Here is a 23,363-nt window from a genome sequence, read left to right on the forward strand (position 1 = left end):
GACAGTCACCTTTTTCACCTTCAGCTACGGTGTGGTCATTATGTTGGGAGGTGAACCTTCTTCCTATTGACAACTTTCTGGCAGTGGGTAGGTGGTTTCCCACAATAATTTGATGGTATTTTGCCCCATCCATTTTTTCCTTCAATCTTGACAAGTGCCCCAAGTCCCCGCTGCAGAGAAACACCAACACAACAGAATGTTATGACCTCCAAGCATTACTGTAGGTATGGTGTTCTTTGGGTGATAAACTGTATTGATTTTCCGTCTGATATACACTTTGGTGTCGAGGACAAATAGTTCGATTTTGGTCTCATTTGACCAGAACACCTTTTTCCATTTGTCCTCAGAATTTTCCAAGGTGCTTTTTGGCAAAGCTCAATCAAGACTTGATGTGGCTTTTTTTTTTTTTTTTTTTTTTGAGTACTGGCTTTCTTCTTTCAAACTGTCCATATAATTTACATTTGTGTGATATATTTATCACATGTACATAATGACCACTCTTTGCCAAACATTCCTGTAACTGCATCAACGTTGTTATAGGCCTCTTGGTAGCCTCTCTGTCCAGTTTCCTCCTTGCCTTTCCACCAAGTTTGGAGGGATGACTTGGTCCGGGAAGGGTCCTAGCAAGTACAAAAAACACTTTGCACTACTTGATTATGGACTTTACTGTGCTCCTAGGAATGGATAAAGCCTTTCAAAAATTATGGAACTATCTACTTACTTTGTCTGTCCACAACTTTATCCCAGAAATCTTTTAATAGTGTTTTGCTACCCATAGTTGACTGTTTGCTTTAGTTGCACTTCCAAGCACTGGAATTCTCTAGGAACAGCTGTTTTTATGCTTAACTAAACAGAATAATTACAGATAACAGGTGGAAGCCAATTAGCTTCTGGGATACTGAGCAGTTTCATTTTGGGGTGTGTGAGGCTAGGGTGATCCTTTAACCATCTCAGTGATTCAGCTTTTTATTTTCTGAACTGCTGCTATTATATCTTTCACTTGGCTGCTATAAGTTCCATTGAGTAAATACAGCTGGATAAATATTTTTGTGCCTAGGCTGCAAAGCAATGAAATATGAATATTCTGAAGGTGGGTGATTATTTTCTATATCTAACGTATCTAGACTAACATGGGAAAAATAGAAAAATGCATGTTTTTTTGATTGGGTTGGTCCATCTATCCACACTGAAACATCATTTTCAATACCCAGAAACTAATCATTGTCACTCTCCAAACTGAAAATACCTGGTGTCATGTAGCAGTATAAAAGAAGAAAAGTGAGCTTTCTGAAAACACTGATATATGATTATTATGTGATCAGGCACCAAGTGCAGTTTGATCCCCTGCAACCTCAACTTTACCATGGGGTACAGTACTTTTCTGACTCTCTGCGTTAGCTGATGGACACTCTGACTTTAAACAATCAAAGATTTTGTTGGATTTATTTTGGTAGGACATCCAACCTATATTTTTCTAGACTTTGGCAACCTTACAATCATTTATAGCTTTTAATAACCAGTTGTACTTTTTTGATACTTCTGGCACTTCACTTAACTATCAGAGATATTCCATAATCAAACAGCATTTGTGGATGATTATTCTCAATAAGAATATTTTACACATTTTTGCCATTTTATTGTGGAAGATGAACTTTTAACAAATAATCCAAAAATGGCTATGTGAACACAAAGGTTTTAAAACAAAAATAATAATTTTCAGATTTGTCTGTGTTAGTGTGAACTAAGCCTAAGAACCACCATTCAAAATTTGCATTAGACAGATTGTATTATACAATCTAACTTCTTGCTGGTGTTCTTCAGTCCTCTGTACACTGTCTGAACACTTCTTATAAACTTCACGTTCAATTTTAAGATGTACTTTGAAATTATAAGCAGATTTGCCACTAACACCACACTATAAAGCTTTGCTCTACAAGTCTGAGTGTGGAAATCTGAAGCTGTGAGACAGATGCACTAATCAATGCAACCCAGGTTGCCTTCTAGTTTGAACGTGCTATACGGGGTTTTGGGAGTAAGGAAAAAGGGTCCTTGCGCTGCAACTACCCAGCATTCAAAGTGCTTTACAAACACGCAAAAGTCGATCTTGTATGCCTTCATTGTTTGGCCTTTATTGAGCATTAGTAGCTCAATTTGTTGCACAAATTTCAAGGCCATGAACTACAGGCTGACCAGTTTGCCTTAACACTTCAGTGAGTTATTTGAGAGTAAATAGCCATGTTTGTAGTCTCATGACTGAACCTAGTCTGAAACAAGCAGGAATGCAAGGAATCTAAAGGGCCTCTTAAGCAGCTACCATAGAGGCAGGGCCAAGTACTACAAACTAACAAAGAGAACCAAGCACATGGATGGAATTTAAGGAATCCTTGATCTTCAGGCCCATGCCAACCCATTCCACAATTCCAAGGCATGTGAACAGAGCAGAAAGGGGATGGAGGGGGAAAAAGGTGTAAGCTTGAAATAATATTAAACAATCTATACAACAAAGGGATGGAATAACTAAGGGTAGAATACCACCAAAAAAAGCAAAAATTAGGGATACAGTAGTTTTATACCATACACTGGAATTTTCATGTTCATATTATAGGCTATTAAATAGCCAATAAATATTGTAACAAATGCTGTACATTTTACACATATACAAGCACACATACCCATATATGTAGTCAACTTCAAAATTGGATTAAACTTTATTCATCCCATAGGGAAATTCAGATGCATACAGCAGCAGAAACAAAAACAAGGACAGAGACTCACAGGAAAAATACAAAATAAGACAAATATAGCTAATCCATCAATCGATAAATAAATGCATACACAGATATACATATATAAATAAATGCATATTGTGCACATGCTTCAAAATTGTATTTCAAAAAGAACTTTAAAACATTGCCCCAACAGGAAGCATTCAATTGCCTAATGGCAGTGAGCAGAAAAGACCCCCAAAGATGTTTCTTGGAGCACAGGTTTATTACACCATGGTGCGCTAAGAGTGTCTTCTGGAGAGGATTTTTCATGATGACATCCAGTTTGCCACCATCCTCTTTTCTACAGCATCTTCCAGTCTGTCCAGAGGTTTTCCTGATAATGCAGTGATGGAATAAACCTAATTTTGAGCTCAAGTTGCTTCCCCAAGAGACCACAGCATAGAACACCATACTGACTACTATGGACAGATAGAACATTTCCAGCAGCTTGCTGCACACATCAGAAGACCAGAGTCTCCGTACAGCCTGCTCTGGCCCTTCTTGCACAGAGCCACAGTGTTGTCAGACCAGTTCCATTTGTTCTTTATATGGACCTCCAGGTACTTATTGGCACCCCAGTAAAAATGAGTAAAAAAAAATGCTATACAAAATTCACCTTTGGTGAATTAATTTTAATGTTGCACTGCAAAAGAAATCTAACCTTTATGTGAAGAAAATTTATTCTGAAGAAAAAAAGTTTTTGTTTTTGTTTTTTTAAACTAAAAACGCATGTCAAGATTATTGTCACCCCTTCATTTAATACCTTATACAAACTCTCTTTGCCAATAAAACAGCACTCAAGTCTTTTTCCACAACATCTTGTAAGGCTGGAGAATATAGAAACAGGAATCCGAGATGATTCTTCTTTACACAGTCTCTCCAGTGGATCCAGAATTCTAGGTCCTCTCTAGTGCACTTGAACTCAAACGGAGAGATTTTCAACAGGAGTTAGGTCTGGGGACTGAAGATGGCCAGGGCAGAAGCTTGATTTTATGTTCCTTTAACCATTTTTGCGTTGATACGGGCATACGATTTGGATTATACATCCTGATGGAAGATCCAACGACAACCCAGTTTTAGATTCTTGGCAGATGCAGCCACATTCGAATTTAAAATCTCATGGTATTTCATGGAGTTCATGATGCCATGTACCCTAACAAAGTTACCAAGGCCACCGAAGGGAAAAACAGCCCCACATCACCACAGAATGTCCACCATACTTGTCAGTGAGGACCAGTCCTCCTTACGCCAAACTCGCCTTGAATACTTGAGCAATAAAATTTTCATTATGTCTGACCATAGAATATGGTTCCATTCAAAGTTCTAGTAATGCCTGGCAAATTCCAGGTGCTTATATGTTTGGGTTAAGTGACCAGAAAAGTTTTTTTCTGGCATGCTTTCCAAATAACCTGTTGCATGGTGGTGGCAGGTGATAGCTTTAAAGACTTGGTAACCCCAAGATACTTTATTTCTGCCTTCTCATTTTTTCTTATCTACCATTCAGACAAGTTTGGCCTCAAAGCTAGTATGCTGTGGTAGGTGCTCGTGGGAGGCAGACTTCTCAAATCACATTCTTCCAGGAAGGGCGGCCTTGCACTATTTGTTTTGGATCTACTAGGCGGAGTCAACCGCTGCATAGACCATTGTACCTTCCTTTTCACCAGGTATTTCCTCCAAAGTAGTCTTTGTGGGAAGCAATGTTTATTCATTCTACAAACAAGGGCAAACCAGTGCTATATTTCTTCAACTGTTGGTTGTTCACAGCAGCACCATCGGATGGTGTCGCTTGTTAAGAGATTTTACAGGCCAATTACCAAGATTCGACAAAGGCATCACATTTGGAAAACCTCCAGTTTAAGATCTTCCTTAAACAGGGTTCATGTTGTGGCGCCACACAACATGATAGGCAGTACTAGTGTTCTATATAATCACGCTTTTATGAATTTTGAGATCCTCTCTCCCCTTTCCTCAAGCACCAGTTCAGCGATCTAAAGGCAGCTGCCACCAGTCCAATTCTATGGTGTACATTTGCTAGTGATGCTAGTTTCTTTTCTTGTTCACTGTGAGTGTGGGGGAAAATAAACATGTGTCCTCCTCCAGTTAAGTTGGTAATAGTTTCAGTTGATTTGAACTATATAGATGCACAGACACAAACATTTACATCTGTGTGTTTTAAGTCTTTGCAAACCATTTTCTTGGATTCTCATCTGGGCTTTCTGTAACGAGCATGGCAAACAGTTTCAACCAGACATTACTGAAATGGAAAAGCGATACCAAGGCAAGTGGAGTCCCAGCATGCTTGCTGACTACTGATGGACCCTTAAGAGGGATATTCCTAAGGACAAATACAGCAGAAAATTGTACACTTCTTTGTAAGTGAAATGCTTCCAGCAAAAATAAACCTATACTGCAAACCCCAGTCTGAGAGAGAACTGCCTGTAACGGAGACTCGCTCAGTGAAGGGCTACAGCAAAATGGCTGCCCCCTTTACTGAGGACACTTTTCAGAATGCTAGGCAGGTGGGGCTTTGCAGCGGCACAGAGACAAGAGAGAGACCGAGCTGAGAGAGAGATACGAGCACATACTACAGGTAAAATTCCATTACAACGAATATCTTTGTAATTAAATTTTCATTACAATGAAGTATTTTTATGGTCCTGACAGTTTCCCCATATGACAAGTCTATAGAAATCTTGTTACTACGAAGTACATTCAGCAGATACTTTCATTACAACAAAATGACCTTGAAATGCTTGAATGAATCATCCACAGAGCAGTTAGTTCTGTGGTCGCAGCTGAACTGTGCACAACGATCCCCAAACAGAAACAATGTAAAACAAATTCTTTCTTCGAACTTTCCTCGTACTGTTTATTTTGCTGTGTTTGTTTTCAGTGACACCTTTGGATTTTTGCTCGTCAACATTTGAAAAATATCCATTGGAATTTAACTCATTGTCACCCTCCTATAGAAACAGCATACATGAAAAAACGATAACAGTTCATATTAAAAAAAAATAATAAACTTTTAATTTTTGCAGCTCTAAATTGCGGCAAAAAGAAAAAAGACGTTGCCAGTGAATTCGGAATTTTGCCATCGACACTGTCAACTTTGAAAGACCAAGCAAAAAAAAGAAGAAAAATCTTGTGTTGCAAACGTATGCAAACTGCTGCATCCTGCTGTTCCTGTTTCAAGCTGAATAAAGCTGGTAATGCGAAAGATATGAGAGACTCTGCCTCATGTTTTGGGGTGTAAGACAGGGACTTATAGTGCACCCATGATCTTTTAGGATTTGCTTCAGTGGCGTTTCACTGCAGCGCTGTGAGCCTGCTATTGCCCTGCCCCGGCAGCGGACAAACAAGTCTTACACAGATGCGGCAATCGCGCTTTGGGACGCACTTCAGCATGATGTTCCATTTTTTTTGGGGGGGGTTGGGATGTGGGTTTACCCCAAAAGAGTTACGAAACTTCACAATATGAAGAAGAAGAAAAGGATGATTTCGGCTTCTGATTGACAACTGTGCTGCCCATAACATGCTTCCATATTTAGATAATGTTCGCATTGAATTCCTCCCACCTAATTGCACAGCTGTGCTTCAGCCATTGGATTTTGCATCATTCGCACCCTGAAAGTGTATTATGGCAAGGAAATGTTATGCTGAATTTTTCTCAGCGTGTACTGTAGACAGGAGAAGATTAAAATTAACATGAAAGAAGCTATTGAAATGATTGCAAACATCTGGATGCAAGTTAAAGAAAGCACTATAGTGACAAATACAGAATCTCATTACAACTAAATAATTTTTAGGTTCCTGGCAGTTTGTTGTAACAGAATTGTACCTGTATTTGCACTACAGGCATACAGGCACTATTGGGCACCCCACCTTTATCCACTCTGCAGGCTCAATATCCAGCCTGGCTGGAGGAGTGCTGGAGGAGCTTGAGGAGGAAAATCTGAGGCAGCAGTTGAGCAGCAGCACGTGGGGCAGAGGCAGAAGACACCCATTGTTCAAGCTGGCAGATAAACTGGCTGCATTCAAAGCCAAACTTGATTTATGGGACCAACAAGTAAACATTGGGATTTTTAATATGTTTCAAACGTTAGCAGAGGTTGTTAAAGATACCAAGCAAGGGCCTTCTTTCCCCCAGCTGGTGTATGCTCACCTATCTCTGCTTTCAATAGAGTTTGAGCATTATTTCCCAACCACAAAAGACCCCCGAAATGGGAAGGAATGGATCCGTGACCCATTTGTGAATAAGCCAGGTAAATCAACGTTGGCTGTGCTTTAAGAGGATCAACTGCTTGAGGTTGCAAATGATGGTGGCCTTAAAATTATGTTTGAGACAACTCCAAATCTCCATACGTTTTGCATTAAAGTCAAGGCGGAATATCCTGAGGTTGCTACAAAAGCACTGAAAAGTCTGCTTCCATTTCCAACATCTTATTTTTGTGAGGCACCGTTTTCTGCAGTGACAGCAACCAAAACAAGATTACGGAGTAGACTGAACATAAGCAACACACTTCACATGTCACTGTCTTCCATCGTCCACAGATAGGATTCGTCGGGATGCAGGAAAACAAGCTCAGGGCTCCCATTGATTCTGCATTATGGTAAGTTGTATACCGTATACACTCGAGTACAAGCCGACCTGAATATAAGCCAAGGTACCTAATTTTACCTACAAAAACTGGAAAAACTTATTGACTTAAGTATAAGCCTAGGGTGGGAAATGCAGCAGCTACTGGTAAGTTTCAATAATCAAAATAAATACCAATAAAATTACCATACATTAATTGAGGCATCTGCTCATTAATTGAGCACACAGCCCGGAATGAGTCTCACAGATGCTGCACAACACCACACAGAGCCCGCAGCAGTTCTTCTACCACCCGCAGACCAAACCAGGTACAGTGGAACCTCAGGTCATGACCATAACTCGTTCCAAAACTCTGGTCGTAACCCAATTTGGTCATGACCTGAAGTAAATTCCCCCCCCCCATAGGATTGTATGTAAATACAATTAATCCATTCCAGACCATACGAACTGTATGTAAATATATATTTTTTAAAGATTTTTAAGCACAAATATAGTTAATAATACCACAGAATGCACAGCGTAGTAGTAAACTAAACGTAAAAACACTGAACACCACTGAGAAAACCTTGAAGAACAGAGAAAACTCACACTGCAAGTGTTCGCGCTATAGCACTACGAACCGCTTGCTAAAAACACTTTTTTAATGAGTTTTAAAGCACATAGAAAAAAATGAACATTTGAAAAATCTGTAATGTAATAAACCACCAAGAAAAGTAACATTGCAACAATGCATGCTACGAACCAATCGCTGTAAACAGAAGTGGAGGTTAAAATCCAATAGAAAAAACTCTTCATTAAATACGAGGTTAAAACAATGGTCGAATCTGTCTATTTAAAAACAAGCCCGGTGCATTCTTTAACTGCCTTATGTGGCCAGCCTCTACCCCCTCTCCCTTTCTCAATCTCTGCAGGGAGAGACTGAACACGTGCAGAAATCATCGGTGCGCACAATACCGAACGAGAAACTGGCTTGTTTGTATGCCGAGTGTGTGGTCATGAACAGATGCAAAAGTTTGGCAAACTTTTTGGTCGTAACCCAATTTGTACGTGTCCAGAGACGTTCGTGAACCAAGGTTCCACTGTACTGTACACTCCAGCTTTCTGTCAGGTTGGTGGGGGCAGTGGGACCTGAAATTAATATAAGCCGAGGGTGACGTTTTTCAGCACATTTTGGGTGCTAAAAAACTTGGCTTATATTTGAGTATATACGGTAATTTCTATTACAAAATTATAACTTAATAATAATAGAAATGTAATGGCTTCCCGGGTTCTCCCTGCGTGGAGTTTGCATGTTTTCCCCATGTCTGAGTGGGTTACCTCCGGGTGCTCCGGTTTCCTCCCACAGTCCAAAGACTTGCAGGTTAGGTGCATTGGCGATTCTAAATTGCCCCTAGAGGGTGCGTGCGTGTGTGTGTATGTGCGCGTGCCCTGCCCGGGGTTTGTTTCCTGCCTTGCGCCCTGTGTTAGCTGGGATTGGCTCCAGCAGACCCCCCGTGACCCTGTACTTAGGATATAGCGGGATGCATAATGGATGGATGGATGGATGAAATGTAATGTAAACTGTGCATAAAACTGCCCTACGAACGCACCCTGAATCCAAACAACCACCCACCAGTCCCTGGAAAAATTTGCTTCTATAAAAGTGGTCCTTGGTATCAAAAAGGTTGGGGACCACTGCTATACTATATTTACTTTGTACGGTATATTTAAAATTTTAATCATGTGTCACTTAAAATCCTACCATTTTAAATAAAGTCTGATTAGATATTTGAATTCAGTACAAACACTTTAATATTAACCTATATTGGTTCATGTGATAAAAAATACAAATACATTGTAACCCAGTGGCATCAGAGCAAACAGGCAGTTTTAACCTAATTTATAAAGAAATGTTTTAAAATAAACATATTTTTTTCTTTTTGGTACTTATTTTATGATTGCAGACCCCAAACTGATTTAAGGGTAAGACTCTTTCTGTGTAGATTTTGTAGTTCTTAGATTTTATTGTACTGCACAATTGGGTGAAATATTTGTGATTGTGTTCTGTAATAGATGGGCTTTTCAGTATAGGATGAAAGTGGGGCCCTACATGTTATTTACAGATACATTCAGGTCTTGTGTTAAGGACTTTGAGTCTTGGAAGCTGTTATTTTGAAATAAATGCACTCATGGTTACTATTTCAAATAATGCGCTGGTGCTCCAATGTAGTTTTGACCCTTGTTTTATAAGTAGACAGCAAAACAGAGAGATGTATAGGAAATCTAGTTTTTTATTGTGTATGTATCATTTCATGTGGCATATAAAGGTGTCTTTATTTATTTGCAGTTCCATGACCTTGAGTGTTTTTTTACCTCGATCCAATTAATCTTTACTACCATTTCTATATAATTGTTCTGACAGAGTGAACCAGAACTGGCTCTGTCCTCAAGGGATGCATTGTTGGTCAGTTTTCATTTCTTTGAATTCACTTCTGAAAACAAAGAATGTATTGTCAGTCTCAGAGGTGCACCTGTTTTATAATTTCCCGTATTAGCTGGTATAAAATCTGCCCATCAGGTATATTAAACATTGTTTATTGTTTCCCAGACACAATATAAAGGTAGTATTGCACTGCAAAAACTGTACAATGTCATTCAACTAGCAGCTACACAATAACTGAACTTTTTACTAAATGCACAGTTTGCTATTTTAATTGCTCTTGGAACAGCAAGTGAATTGTTGTGTAATTTGCAATTTATAATTCAATCATACCGTTCAAGTTAAGTACTCAACATAGACAAACTGAAAACATTTGAAAATTTAATGAGGATACTGTACCCCATACAATGTATATACAGCATTACGAAGGCCTGGCCAGGTATAGGCAGCAGGTGTGGACTACTTGGGGACAATTATACAACAGAAAAGATCGCTGGAATCATTTTGTGGTTATACTGGAGTCCCAAGAGGCTTACTACCTCCCTGGCCCTTTAAGTAAGGCATGGGTTTCACAGCTGCAGTGACACGATGCTGACCAGGGGGATTTACAAGAGAACAGCTAGAGGGGTTCCCTAGGCCATTCCCAACTCTGTAAGTAATCATTGGATTTCACCTGGACAGTAGTTCCTGCCAAGGAATTTAAAAGCTCTGTCCAGACATTATGCTACTGACGTGCAGTCAGTTAAAAGACACAGAGTGTAAAGCTGGCAGGTGGACAGTTTGAGAAGTACATTGCTAAGTAAATGCAGTTCTGATTGCGCAGTTTGGCTCAAGGAGATGTAATGTCTTTGCTATTTTGTCTACTTGTTTTTTCTTTATACCTTCCTCATTCACTTTTTAGCTTTACTGCCATTAGTTTGGATTGAGGAGGTTGTCTTCACACCACTGGCTCCTTTTAGTCTATACTAGGATATGCTTACATTATGTCCAGATTGTTATGCTCAGTTAAAGTATTTTTTCTGACATAAATGGGCAAAAATGTGCAGCTTAAAAAGGAAAATGAGTATGAAACTATAAAACATACTACCGACCAAAGCTAAACCAAAAATGAGACTCATTCATAATGTATTCTTGGATTTCAAGCTGAAGCAGGAGTAAATGTCAATAACTTTGCAAAATAGTAAACATGATTAAATCTGAAATTAAGCTGAAATATCAAATATCTACACCCTACAGCTGAGAGAGACAATAAAAACAATAAAACACAGTAAACACACAAAAGAGTCAGAGTTTAACATGACACAATAGCTTAAAGCCACTACTGAGGCCTACTTTACTTTTAAATTAACTATAATAATATTTTTATTTCACTTGCTCTTGTCCAACTACTCTAAACTCTGTTTCTATCAGAATCATTAATCGGCCACAATAATTTTCAAGACAACCTACAGCTTCAGTGGAGCACGTACAGTTAAATATGCATATACTGGAGAAAAGGAAAAAAAATTAAAGTGGAAGATAGGAAAGGTTTGTATAAAGCTGAAAAGCAGTGCTCTACAATTTGTTATACTGCTATACTGCTGTTGGCCAGAGTTAGCATTTTGTTCAATGGAAGGCATTTTACTCTATTTTGCATTTTTAAAGACTACAGTGAATTGTTGATTTAATAATGACAATACACATGGCACATTCGATCATACAATGCCTTATAATCAATGTGTTTTCCCCATCAGCCGTGAATGACTCTGCAGACTATTCTTAATCTATCAACTATATTAACCAGACTGCTTTTTTTATCTCGAAAAGTCTAAAATATTTCCTGAAGGAAAGATTTAGGTTAACCATTTTTTCTCTTTTGTGAGAAATGTGTGATTGATTCAGCAGTTCAAAATCAGCAGAACATCCAGAATTAAGATGCATTACATTGCAAAACTGAATCCTCTAAAATTGTGGTAACACAGCGGTCACTTGTTTCGATAACACTATATTGTAATGTCTTCCTAAGTGCTAATCATGACAACAGTCTATGATCCTTGTACTAGTTATTGTTGAAAATGAGCTGTTAGGCAACACTAGCCGCCCTGAAAGATGCAAAGTGAATAAACAAATATAGCTAAATCTTAAAATGAATATATATACACACAGATTGTTTGCATGATATTCAAATGTGCCCTACTAATTCCAACACCCATCTCATTCCAAGTAGACCTCACTGACATATGACCTTGTCGATAAGCAATGACAGTCTCAGTTTTTCATGAATTTTCTTGCATTTCGTGAGCATCATGGTGCGCAAAAAAAAAAAAAAAAAAAAAAGAGGGCAACGATGACTGTAAATTATTTAGAAAACCATTTTGGGGTGGGGCGGGAGAAGAATCGAAAGGTCAGTTCTTTGTATGTGAAATTTGAAATGATAAAGCTGAGATAAGCAACTTTATTAAACAATATTTAATGAAGGGATAATGTCTTAAGGATTGTTTTCATGACAAAAATTATTAAATTAATTATTTCAATACTGATGACATTTTGGTATTTTCTGAAAGAAAAAAGGTAGTTATTTTTGGGGGACCTGGACACACAAAATTACCATTACCATAAAGGTAAAAAATGTATTGGCATTTAAAAAAAACACCCTTTCTAAAGGAGCACTGAAGAACAAAAACTGAGCAAAGTGGGGGGTCTTTATCTGTTGGAGTATTTAAAAAATCAAATAATTAAAATGAAACAATTGTATTAGTAGTATAATCACTAGAGCAACTCATAATCAAATTTTTACTGCTTCTCCTTGTTAAGCAATCATATATAATTAAGACAAAGATCCAAATTTTAAATAATATAGGCAGATACAATTCTGAATAAGCCATTTCTCATGCTTCATCTACAAAGTCTACCTGAAAGCAAAAATTAGTTTAAAAAGTTAGCTTCACATTGTAAACTTACAGCTGGGCAGCAAACAATCGACTCATTTTTGCTGCATGTTCCCCATCACATTCAAAATCTTCATCTCCTTGGTCCACACTATACTTTCTCTTGCTAGGGCTTATGGGAGGTGGGCCTGTTCGTTGGTTAATAATATTGGAGGACATCTGGATGGATGGCATTCTTGGTTCTCCTCTTAGTGCTGCTTCACCTAAAGGTGGGAGGAAGGACAGAGTTTTGTTAAATGCTTCACAGTGGAAAGTAATAAAGTTCAAATTATATTCTAAGCATTAACTACTCAGTATCTAAACTGTACAATATTTACTTTACAATTAAAACAAGAGACACCTTTATCTATACTAATAAAAGGCAAAGCACTGACTCACTCACTCACTCACTCACTCACTCTCCAACTGCCTGTGTAGGTGGAAGGCTGAAATATGGCAGGCACATTCCTTACAGCTTACTTACAAAATTAGGCAGGTTTCATTTCAAAATTCTACGCGTAACGGTCATAACTCTGGAACCTACTTTCGACCATATATATATATGGCCATAGCCTGCAGCTCGGTTGCCGTGTGAGGCGGAGTTGCGCCCCGCATCGTCACGTCTCCCACGTAATTGAGTGCCTGCCCATATAAGGTAAATATTTGCGGGTGAAGGACTGTGCTTATGCAAACGAAAGATGAGATGGTCTAGTGTTTGGCACAAACTCAGCGAAAGTGCGAGAGAAACTTTTAAGTGCCGGGTCTTAGCTAACATTAAATAAAGCCGTGGACATCGCAAGATCAAACAAGAGAACGGCTCACATGAACTGAATGTGAACGCAGTATGTGGAGAACAAAGAAGTGCTCCCAAGAGCGCTGAACAAAAAATGCATTACACAATTGAGAAGGCAGCGAAAGATATGAAGCGAGTGACGCATACAAGCATATTTATAAATGCAGCTACTGCGGAAACAAAGCGCGGTGTGAACCGTAAGTTTAAATTAAGTTTACAGACAAGCTGCCACAGGCGTTTGTCATGCCTAAGACGAATACGATATTCGTGAGATACAAGTTTAATGAGAAGACATGAGGTATAAACGAGACTTTGGATCACTTTGTAACAGAGTTAAAATAGGAAAGCAAGGTGTAAAGCTTAACTTTAAATTAAGTTCAGAGACACGCTGCCGCTGGCGTTTGTCATGCCTAAGATGAATACGATATTCACGAGATACAAAGTTTAATGAGAAGACGCGGGGTATAAACGAGACTTTTGATCACTCTGTAACTAAGTTAAAATTGCTGGTGAAGGACTGTGCTTATGCAAACGAAGATGAGATGGTCAAGGATAGAATAGTGTTTGGCACAAACTCAGCAAAAGTGCGACAGAAACTTTTAAGTGATGGGTCTGAGCTAACATGCTTATGCAAACGAATAGAAAGCAAATGTTACGTTATTTTAAAACGTTTCCTTTTCTTTTTCATAACTTCTTTAACACACTTCTTCTCCGCTGCAACGCGCGGGTATTTTGCTAGTCTACACATATAAGTTTTTCTAAGTTTTTACAGCAATTTAGTTGCAGTGCTCCTTCACACAAGTCGATACAGTAGTTGAGCCAGCGTGCACCTTTTTTTTTTTTTTTGCCGAAATCTTTCTTTAGTGTAAACAAACAACAGGAAGTCAAGGCTTGCTTTGTGACAGACGGCTGAAATATTAGCCTTTACATTAAAGGGAGTCGTAATAAAGCAAGTAAAACAAATTATGCATAAACCTTCTATTTGGCCACCCCTAACCAATGCACACAAGCAGAAACGGCTGCCATGGGTCCAGAACTACATGAAGACTAATTTTTCAAACAGTCATCTTTACAGATGAGTGCCGTGCAACCCTGGATGGTCCAGATGGATGGAGAGGTGGAAGGTTGGTGGATGGCCACCATGTCCCAACAAGGCTGCAACGTCAGCAAGGAGGTGGCGGAGTCATGTTTTGGGCCAGAATCATGGGGAGGGGGCTGGGCGGCCCCTTTGGAGTCCCTGAAGGTGTGAAAATGACCTCTGAGAAGTATGTGGAGTTTCTGACTGACCACTTTCTTCCATGGTACAAAAAGAAGAACCGTGCTTTCCGTAACAAAATCAACTTCATGCATGACAATGCACCATCTCATGCTGCAAGGAATACCTCTGCATCATTTGCTGCTATCGGCATAAAAGGAGAGAAGCTCATGGTGTGGCCCATCCTCCCCTGACCTCAATCTTATTGAGAACCTTTGGAGCATCCTCAAGCAAAAGATCTATGAGGGTGGGAAGCAGTTTACATCCAAACAGCAGCTCTGGGAGGCTATTCTGATATCCTACAAAGAAATTCAAGCAGAAACTCTCCAAAAACTCACAAGTTCAATGGATGCAAGAATTGTGAAACTGCTATCAAATAAAGAGTCCTATGTTAACAGGTCAAGTTACATATTAAGATGTTTTCGATTGAAAAGCTTTTAATTTCACTAAATATGACCTCCTAATGCTGCAGATTCAACAAATGACCATTTTTATTAAAATCTACAAGTGTAGGTATATTTACATTTAAGCTGTGTTTAATTACCAATATCAATTGATTGTGTGAGTGTGTGTGTGTGTGTATCATATACCAGAAAAATACCCGTGCTTCACAGCGGAGTAGTAGTGTGTTAAAGAAATTATGAAAAGGAAACATTTTAAAAATAACGTAACACGATTGTCAACATAATTGTTTTGTGACTGTTATGAGTGTTGCTGTCATCAAGGATTTGATTATCATTTCTTTCAATCAGGTTCATATTTGGAGGATGTGTTGTGTTCAAGATATATTCTGTGTTTGTCAACCGTTGTAAAGATAACAGGTTTCATTAATCGAAGTGTTCACTACCCAAATCGGTACTTGTGAATCTAAGATGTTTAACGGTATTAAGTTGTGGATTTGCTTACAAATATTTAGCGGCAGCGTGTCTATGAACTTAATTTAAACTTAAGCTTTACACCTTGCTTTCCTATTGATATGTCCTCAAAGGCTTGTTCAGCTTCAGAGGGTTGTTCATTTCTTACTGCATCAATAAACAACTCGTCTTCCTCTTTATCTGAGACATCACACACTGCATGCACGGGTTTACCTTTCCCAGGCCTGCAAGCTTTAGCGAAGTGGTTCAATTTACCACATTCTTTACACGGTCTTCCTTTAGCTGGACATTGACTTTTTCCACCGTGTGCTTTGTTTCCGCAGTAGCTGCACTTATGAATATGCTTGTATGCGTCACTCGCTTCATATCTTTCGCTGCCTTCTCAATTGTGTAATGCATTTTTTGTTCAGCGCTCTTGGGAGCTCTTACTTGTCTGCGTACTGCGTTAACAATCAGTTCACGTGAGCCGCTCGGAGTACATGCATCGAAGGTTCTCAGCTGTGACCATCTCATCTTCGTTTGCATAAGCACAGTCCTTCACCAGCAATTTTAACTCCGTTACAAAGTGATCAAAAGTCTCGTTTATACCCTGTGTCTTCTCATTAAACTTGTATCTCGAATATCGTATTCGTCTTAGGCATGACAAACGCCTCAAAACGGTCATAGTAAGTTTTCAGTACCATGGCTTCCTCCTGGGTGAGAGCCCATGTGTTAAAAATGTCTGCCTGCCACAGGAGCAGGTAGCTGCATTTCTCACTCTCGTCTTTGCCTTTTAGTGGGCCAGAAAACATCAGCTCCACGTGCTGTCTGAATTTTTCCATTCTCCCAGCAGGTTAAGAGAATCCCAGTCAATTCGTGGCGAGGGAACTCCAGCAAAATCACGATTGTCCTCTATTCTGACACCATGTCTTGTTTTCACAAATTGTGAAAAATGAAATGATGGCGAGACTCTCTTTTAAAGTATGCAGGGGAACTTTATTTATTACAGCTCTTACATTCACGGCATCCGTGCTCTAAATTAACTTCCATAATAGTAACCTTTTTCTGATGCCTTCCTGATGACATAGGTGCCTAAACCATGCCTGATAATACATTTCAATGACATATAAATATTACAATGATCACCTCCTTCGATAGACATCTCACCACCCAAATCGCTACTCGTGAATCTAAGATGTTTAACAGGCATTCCCGGTATTAACTTTTTGATTTGTCTGCAAATATTTAGCGGCAGTGTGTCTATTGGATTGCTTCTGACGGACGGCCTTATATGGGCAGGAACTCAATTACGTGGGAGGCGTGGGTATGGGTGATGCAATATAGGCAGGCAGCCAACTATGTGGGAGGTGTGGTGATGGGGGACGCAACTCCGCCTCACACGGAGACCGAGCTGGAGGCTATGGCCGTACATATGTACGTAAGTAGGATTCAGTTATGACCGTTACACGTAGAATTTCGAAATGAAACCTGTTTAACTTTTGTAAGTTAGCCATAAGGAACGAGCCTGCCAAATTTCAGCCTTCTACCTACACGGGAAGTTGGAGAATTAGTGATGAGTGAGTGTGTCAGTCAGTCAGTCAGTGGGGCTTTGCCTTTTATTAGTATAGATATGATATTTTGTTAGAGAAATGGTAAAAACTACCATTTTTTAAATTAAGCTTCATTTCAGATAGGTACATTGCAGAAAATAACTGAACAATATGACAGCTTGTAATTATGAGCAGCATTTTCTTTTATGCTATTATGTATCCTACATACATATTTTTATATCTATTTTTATTAAAGTATGCAATTTAAGGAAATTTACTTTAGTATTTTTATGGTCAATGAACAATAAGCCTACAAAATTTAATTTTGTTAATTAAAAAAAAAAAAATTAGGAGTGGTCTCCCTCCCGTAGACTTTCTCGTATACTCAGATATGGGGATAAATATTTGAGGAGTAAACTACAAGACGCTTATATTTTTATGTATGTTAAAGAACCATCAACAACAACTCAAATCAAATTAATACTATATTGAACAATTATTATAGAAGTAAACTTGAGTAAATCAGACTCTGCAGCTGCATAAATAAAAGGTAAAGTACCAATTCCAGGTAACGGAAATAGCCCCAAAGTTGAAAGAAATCTAAATTTTGTACCTAACACTTGTATGCAAAATTTGGATAACCCAAGTGAAAGCATACTCAAGATATTGTGTTTACATACACACACAGACCTAATTCTAAAAATGGTATTATTACACTCAAGGAGGACTAAAACGTCATCATTTCATCAAAATTTTGACAAGGAATTGTTGGACAATTACAATACCTTCCGTATACTTCATATACGGGGAAAGTAAAAATGAACAGAAAACACCTGTGGTCTATAGTTTAATGATAAAAATATACTTTAAAATATGACATGTATGTGTCCGATTATGCAACAACTTAGTGTAAAATGTTTTAAGGGGGGAAAAAATGTAATCAGCCAATCCAGTAAAATGAGATCTGTGTTTAAAAATCCTGATCAGAGCAAACCCTAATGCACACACAATTAAGAAACTTTGTGTTTTTAGTTGTTAAAATACATACAAAGGGAAGTATCACCAAGTGGTGGGCTTCAAACAGGCAACCTTGTGGCTATACACCCACCTCAAAAAGCAGCTGGTTTTGAAACCATAAAAGAAAGCTAGATATTAAACAAACCAACTTTAATAAATCACTCAGGAAGCCAGCAATCAATCTTCTAGACAGACAGCACAGAAGTGGGTTTACATCACAAAATGAAATATGGATCAACTGTACCATTTCAAATAAAAAGGATTATTGAGGAAAATGGGTTATATTCATATCAAAACTTTCCTTCTTTGCTAAGTAATGCAGATTTGTAGTATCTGATCTTCTTCACAATACAGTGTAAATCCAATAAATAACTTACTTTACTTTTTGAATACAGCTCTTTACTGTGTAGATGCTGAGGGCTGTAAACAAATTCCTAATTAAAATACAAGTGTAGATTACAGTAAATACACAACTAAACGTTCTTAATAAGGTGTCAACACTGGAAAAGCAACCCTCCCCTCTATATACAAAAATGATTAAGACAAGAAGATTTTTAAATTCTGGCTTATTTTGATTTATACTATTTAAACCCTTACAACTATGGTCCAATGTACATATTGTATTTAATGATGCCCATTTCCAGAATTTTAATGCAGACATAAAAAATATTTTAAATGGAAAAGGCAGTGTTATTTTCATGTTCTAATAATTTTCTACACTTGACTTGGATTCAAAGTTAACCTTTCAAACCTGGAAAAATGCCATAAAATCTACATTTACAGAAGAACCTTGTTTCTGTATTGAGCACAAGTATATTCAGAAATGGCAAGCACTACAAAAATAAGAATGGTTATTGGGGAAGGGGAAGCAGTCAAGTTACTTTTAAAAGGCAAAATTGTCACAAAAAAGTTTTTTTTATACTATCACTCAGAATTGGCAATAGGAAACTATAGTAACCTTATATCTAACCTCATCTCAAAATAAAGAATATTTGCCTGAATTACCAGTATGTTTAGCATTACTGTAGACAAGACTGCAAAAGAAGAGTATGGTGGTCTTATCACAACAGCTTGTTTTCATTAGGTAAACGCAAGCCATCAATGCCAAGGTTCCAGAAAGGCACACAATTAAATTAAGAACTTCAAATTTTTATAAATATGAAAGTAAATTTGACAAGGAGGCAAAAAGGGTGCCTCCCACTAGCATCCCCGTCTTAAACACAAGCCACAAACTAAAGATTTATTGTTTACAGCATTTACCCTCCTTTTTACTGCAATTTGAAAAGAAACCGCAGCTCTGTCTCCTAAACAAATGGCCCATTTTACTGACTAGCTTGTCTGTTCTAGTCTGACCACACTCCATGGTAACAGCAATGACATCATAGACTTGGCAAGAACAGTTGCCAGGAATACAGCTACACTTATGTGAAAAAATAGCCTACCCTAACTCCTGCAGAATGTTCATTGTGCTGCTGTGCAGTAAACAGATTGCAGTCTGTAGAAATTCAACCAAAACTCTTGCTTTCACAAATGCAAATATCTTAATACTGTTTCAAACTGATTACAATGATTCCTAGATGAAGGTACTGAAATGACAAATGTTTTCTTTTTTCTGAGAGAAAATTCTAAATTCTGGAATACACATCTTAGATATTACACTAAGATGGGAAATCTCACAATGAATAGTAGAAAAGGTGCACGGGTTGGGAGTCAAATATGGCTACAAATTTTCAATCCAAGTATGCAAATCAAGAACATGGTTAAATATTGGGGGAAGGGAAAATAAGGTAGCATAACATTAATTTCCCATCTAAAGACAATTGTGCCACCAACAGTCTGATCAATACATGATGACTTTAAGAGTTGGTCTGATGTGATGTAAAATGGCAAATGTCAGATTAAATAAAATGTTTAGTATTCTTAATGCTTCCATTATAATGTTTCCACATATTCAATTTTAGGTCACAGGAAATCAAAACATATCTCACCAGCAACTCAAAGAACACAGAGACTAACCTTGAATGGGAGTCCAATTTACTGAAGGCCTGTGAAAATGTTAAGTTAAAGGAGTGAATGGTATACAAAAAAATAACAATAAGAAATGGGAAATGTATAACCTATTACATTTAACTCTGGATGATTGTTAAGGGGTTTTTTATGCAATATTATTGTATTGTATTTAATTACAACAAATTTAATAGAAGTAAAACCATACTTCTGTGTTTGAATATTTATTGCCCGTCCAGTTGTTTAAAACCCCAATCCCCATCTTCACTCATCCCAATTAACATTTTCTTGGCAAGCATCTTAAAACTTAAAAACTTTTTTTACAGTTGTATTCTGGACACAAACTATAAGCCAACATCACCCAGCCTTTTGTGCAAAAACAAATGCTTTTTTGGTTTGGGGATTATCACATTTGTAAAAGATAAATGTGATCTTAACATAGCTTGGCTATGGGATATGTTTCTTTAGAAAAACTAATGGATTAAAAAAAAAAAATAGCAAGTTTTCAAAAATGTCTCTATTTGTACATTGTCTATTTTAAAACGGTGCACTACACAAGTGGTGCATTTATTAAGAATGCTGTATGAATTTAAATCTTCTAAAGTCTTATTATCGGGATCTGTGTATCCTAAACATGTTCAAAAATGCTGTTAGATTCAACAAATGCTTTAGTCGACATTTCCTGCAACAGAAACAAATTTATTCTGGGTCTATAAACTTTACTATATTACATCTTATTAGTCTCAAACTGAACACCCAATTGTTCCCCTTTTTTAAAAAATAAATAAATAAGTCTTTTCACATGACAGATAGTAACTCATTGGCAGGCGGCTTCAAACAAGTTCAAACATCACAGAAAGTATTCCAGTTGTTGAGATTCTGGGGTGGCCTGGAGTATTTGCTGATGCCACAAAAACAACATGGGGAAAAAAAGGCAACGCCTTCCTCACTTGTCCCAAAGACACTCCAGGGCTGCCAACTTAAACTATTTTCAGTGGGCAGATTCAAAATTTGATCAAAATATATGACTTGAAGGCTCATTTTATGCTTCAGACCAGTGTGAGTTTATTCATTAGAGAAAGCCAAGATATTTTTCAGAAATACATTAAAAAATTAAACTCCACATTGAAGTAGGCAATATGGCCACAAACTCATAATCACAGTATAATATGAGCATATATTGAACACTATCACATGTTGTATTTGCATATACATACTTTACAGAAAGAATTTCTTTTTACAAGTAAGAAATGTACTACTTATTAATATTAGGTACCGGCGCTCCTATTATCCAGTAAAATGCTTGTTAAGCCTCTGCTATTGAAATTAGATTCAACAACAGGTATTCACCTCTCTTGAAACAAAAAAAAATGTTGTTCCTCTCTTTTACTTGTATATGCTGCTACCACTGCCACCAACAAGCAAACACGGCACAACACCAAGACATTGCTTCTTCTCATCTTACTTTCATTAGAAAAAACTAGACAAGAACAGGCTATTCAGCCCAAAAAAGCTCGTCATTCCTATCCATATTCTTATCCAATTCATGTTTACATAAATTTACCAGTCTGGTTGAACAGCATGCAACGGTCTGGGTTGGTTCCGTGCTATCAGGGCCACATATTTTGCTCTTATTCAACTTATACCCAACTTACATACAATAACAAATAAAACGAAAAACAGCAAATCTTCTAACCTTGTTTCTGCTCCACTACTTAACACTCCACAATACAGACTATAATCAGGCAAACTCTCACTATTCCATCAGAATAAGACAAGTTCATAGGTAATAAAACAAACTCTGTGGTCCTGCTTCCATATCATGATGAATAACCTAATCAAAATTGCACTTTACAACTCCCACCAAAGATAGACTTAATAATCAACAATCAAATAAAGATTACTGATACTAGATCACCTCCCATATGGTTCTCTTTTTGTAATACATTTTGTTCAAAACTTCACAAAACATACATATGATTAAATTTAGTTTTGACACGGTTTTGGTTTAAACAGTTTTAGAAGTTTATAAGCAGACATGTATTATTTTTTACTAGCAAAATACCCGTGCTTCGCAGCGGAGAAGTAGTGTGTTAAAGAAGTTATGAAAAAGAAAAGGAAACATTTTAAAAATAACATGACTGTCAATTTAATTTTTTGTCACTGTTATGAGTGTTGCTGTCATCAAGGATTTGATTATCATTATTTCTTTCAATCAGGCTCGTATTTGGAGGATGTGTTGTGTTCAATCGTTGTAAAGATAACAGGTTTCATTCATCGAAGTGTTCACTACCCAAATCGGTACTCATGAATCTAAGATATTTAACAGGCATTCCTGGTATTAAAGTTGTGGATTTGCCTGCGAATATTTAGTGGCAGCGTGTCTATGAACTTGTGGATCTGCCTGCGAGTCATTTAGCGACAGCGTCTCTACGAACTTGTGGATTTGCTTGCGAGTATTTAGCATCAGCATGTCTATTAACTTGTAGATTTTACTGTGAGTACAAACAGATCTGTCAGGCGGACTCTTTCAGTATTGACTTAGCAGACCTCCCAATCCTGAACCTATGGCTGGTCCCTCAACATATGGAGATTAAGGAACATGGGTAGGAAATGTTAAAAAAATTATTCCCAGCACTGGACAGTTGAGGCTAAACTTTTCAAATCCTCATGGACCATCTCCATCCTACTCATTCCCATACCACCCTGATACACTTGTCATGGATCATCAGGATGTCCTTTAAGTTGTTGAACCTTTAACGGCAACAGGATGGACTTGCACAATTTCAAGCTAAGACAATATTGCTGCATTAAAGGGTCTGATGAAGTATAAATTGACAGTGTTGCCATTGTTTATGTTCTGACATTCCCACCTTACCATTCAAACAGTACAGCTTGCACATAAATTTTTCATGAATTCACCAAAGTTGAATTTCTTTCCTCACTCTATAGGTCCAAGAGCCCATCTATTTTCAGTTTTTCTGTTAGCTTTTTAGGTTTATGAGGAAAGCCTTGATATATATATATTTTCTGAAAATATACAATAAGAGAGTGGACGACCTCAAATATTATTTACTTAATTCAAGGCCCTTTTTAGTAGGAGAGTGTCTCTCAAGAAGTCAAAGACCAAATTTTCTTAAGATGTTCATGATATTATACACCAGCATAAGAAAAAAAAACTGAGTTATTTTAAAATA

General features: G+C 37.7%; 1 protein-coding gene across 3 annotated transcripts in view; it reads right to left on the bottom strand.

Annotated features, from left to right (window-relative positions):
- vgll4b (vestigial-like family member 4b) overlaps nt 1-23,363 on the bottom strand; it is a 239,506-nt gene that overhangs the window by 81,716 nt on the left and 134,427 nt on the right. For all 3 annotated transcript variants that reach the window (XM_039770880.1, XM_039770881.1, XM_039770879.1), the window contains one exon: nt 12,725-12,914. In XM_039770880.1, coding sequence (XP_039626814.1) covers nt 12,725-12,914 — 190 coding nt within the window. The remainder of the gene's footprint in view (nt 1-12,724; nt 12,915-23,363) is intronic.

Source organism: Polypterus senegalus, chromosome 12 (assembly GCF_016835505.1).
Source record: "Polypterus senegalus isolate Bchr_013 chromosome 12, ASM1683550v1, whole genome shotgun sequence".
Classification (NCBI taxonomy): Eukaryota; Metazoa; Chordata; class Cladistia; order Polypteriformes; family Polypteridae; genus Polypterus; species Polypterus senegalus.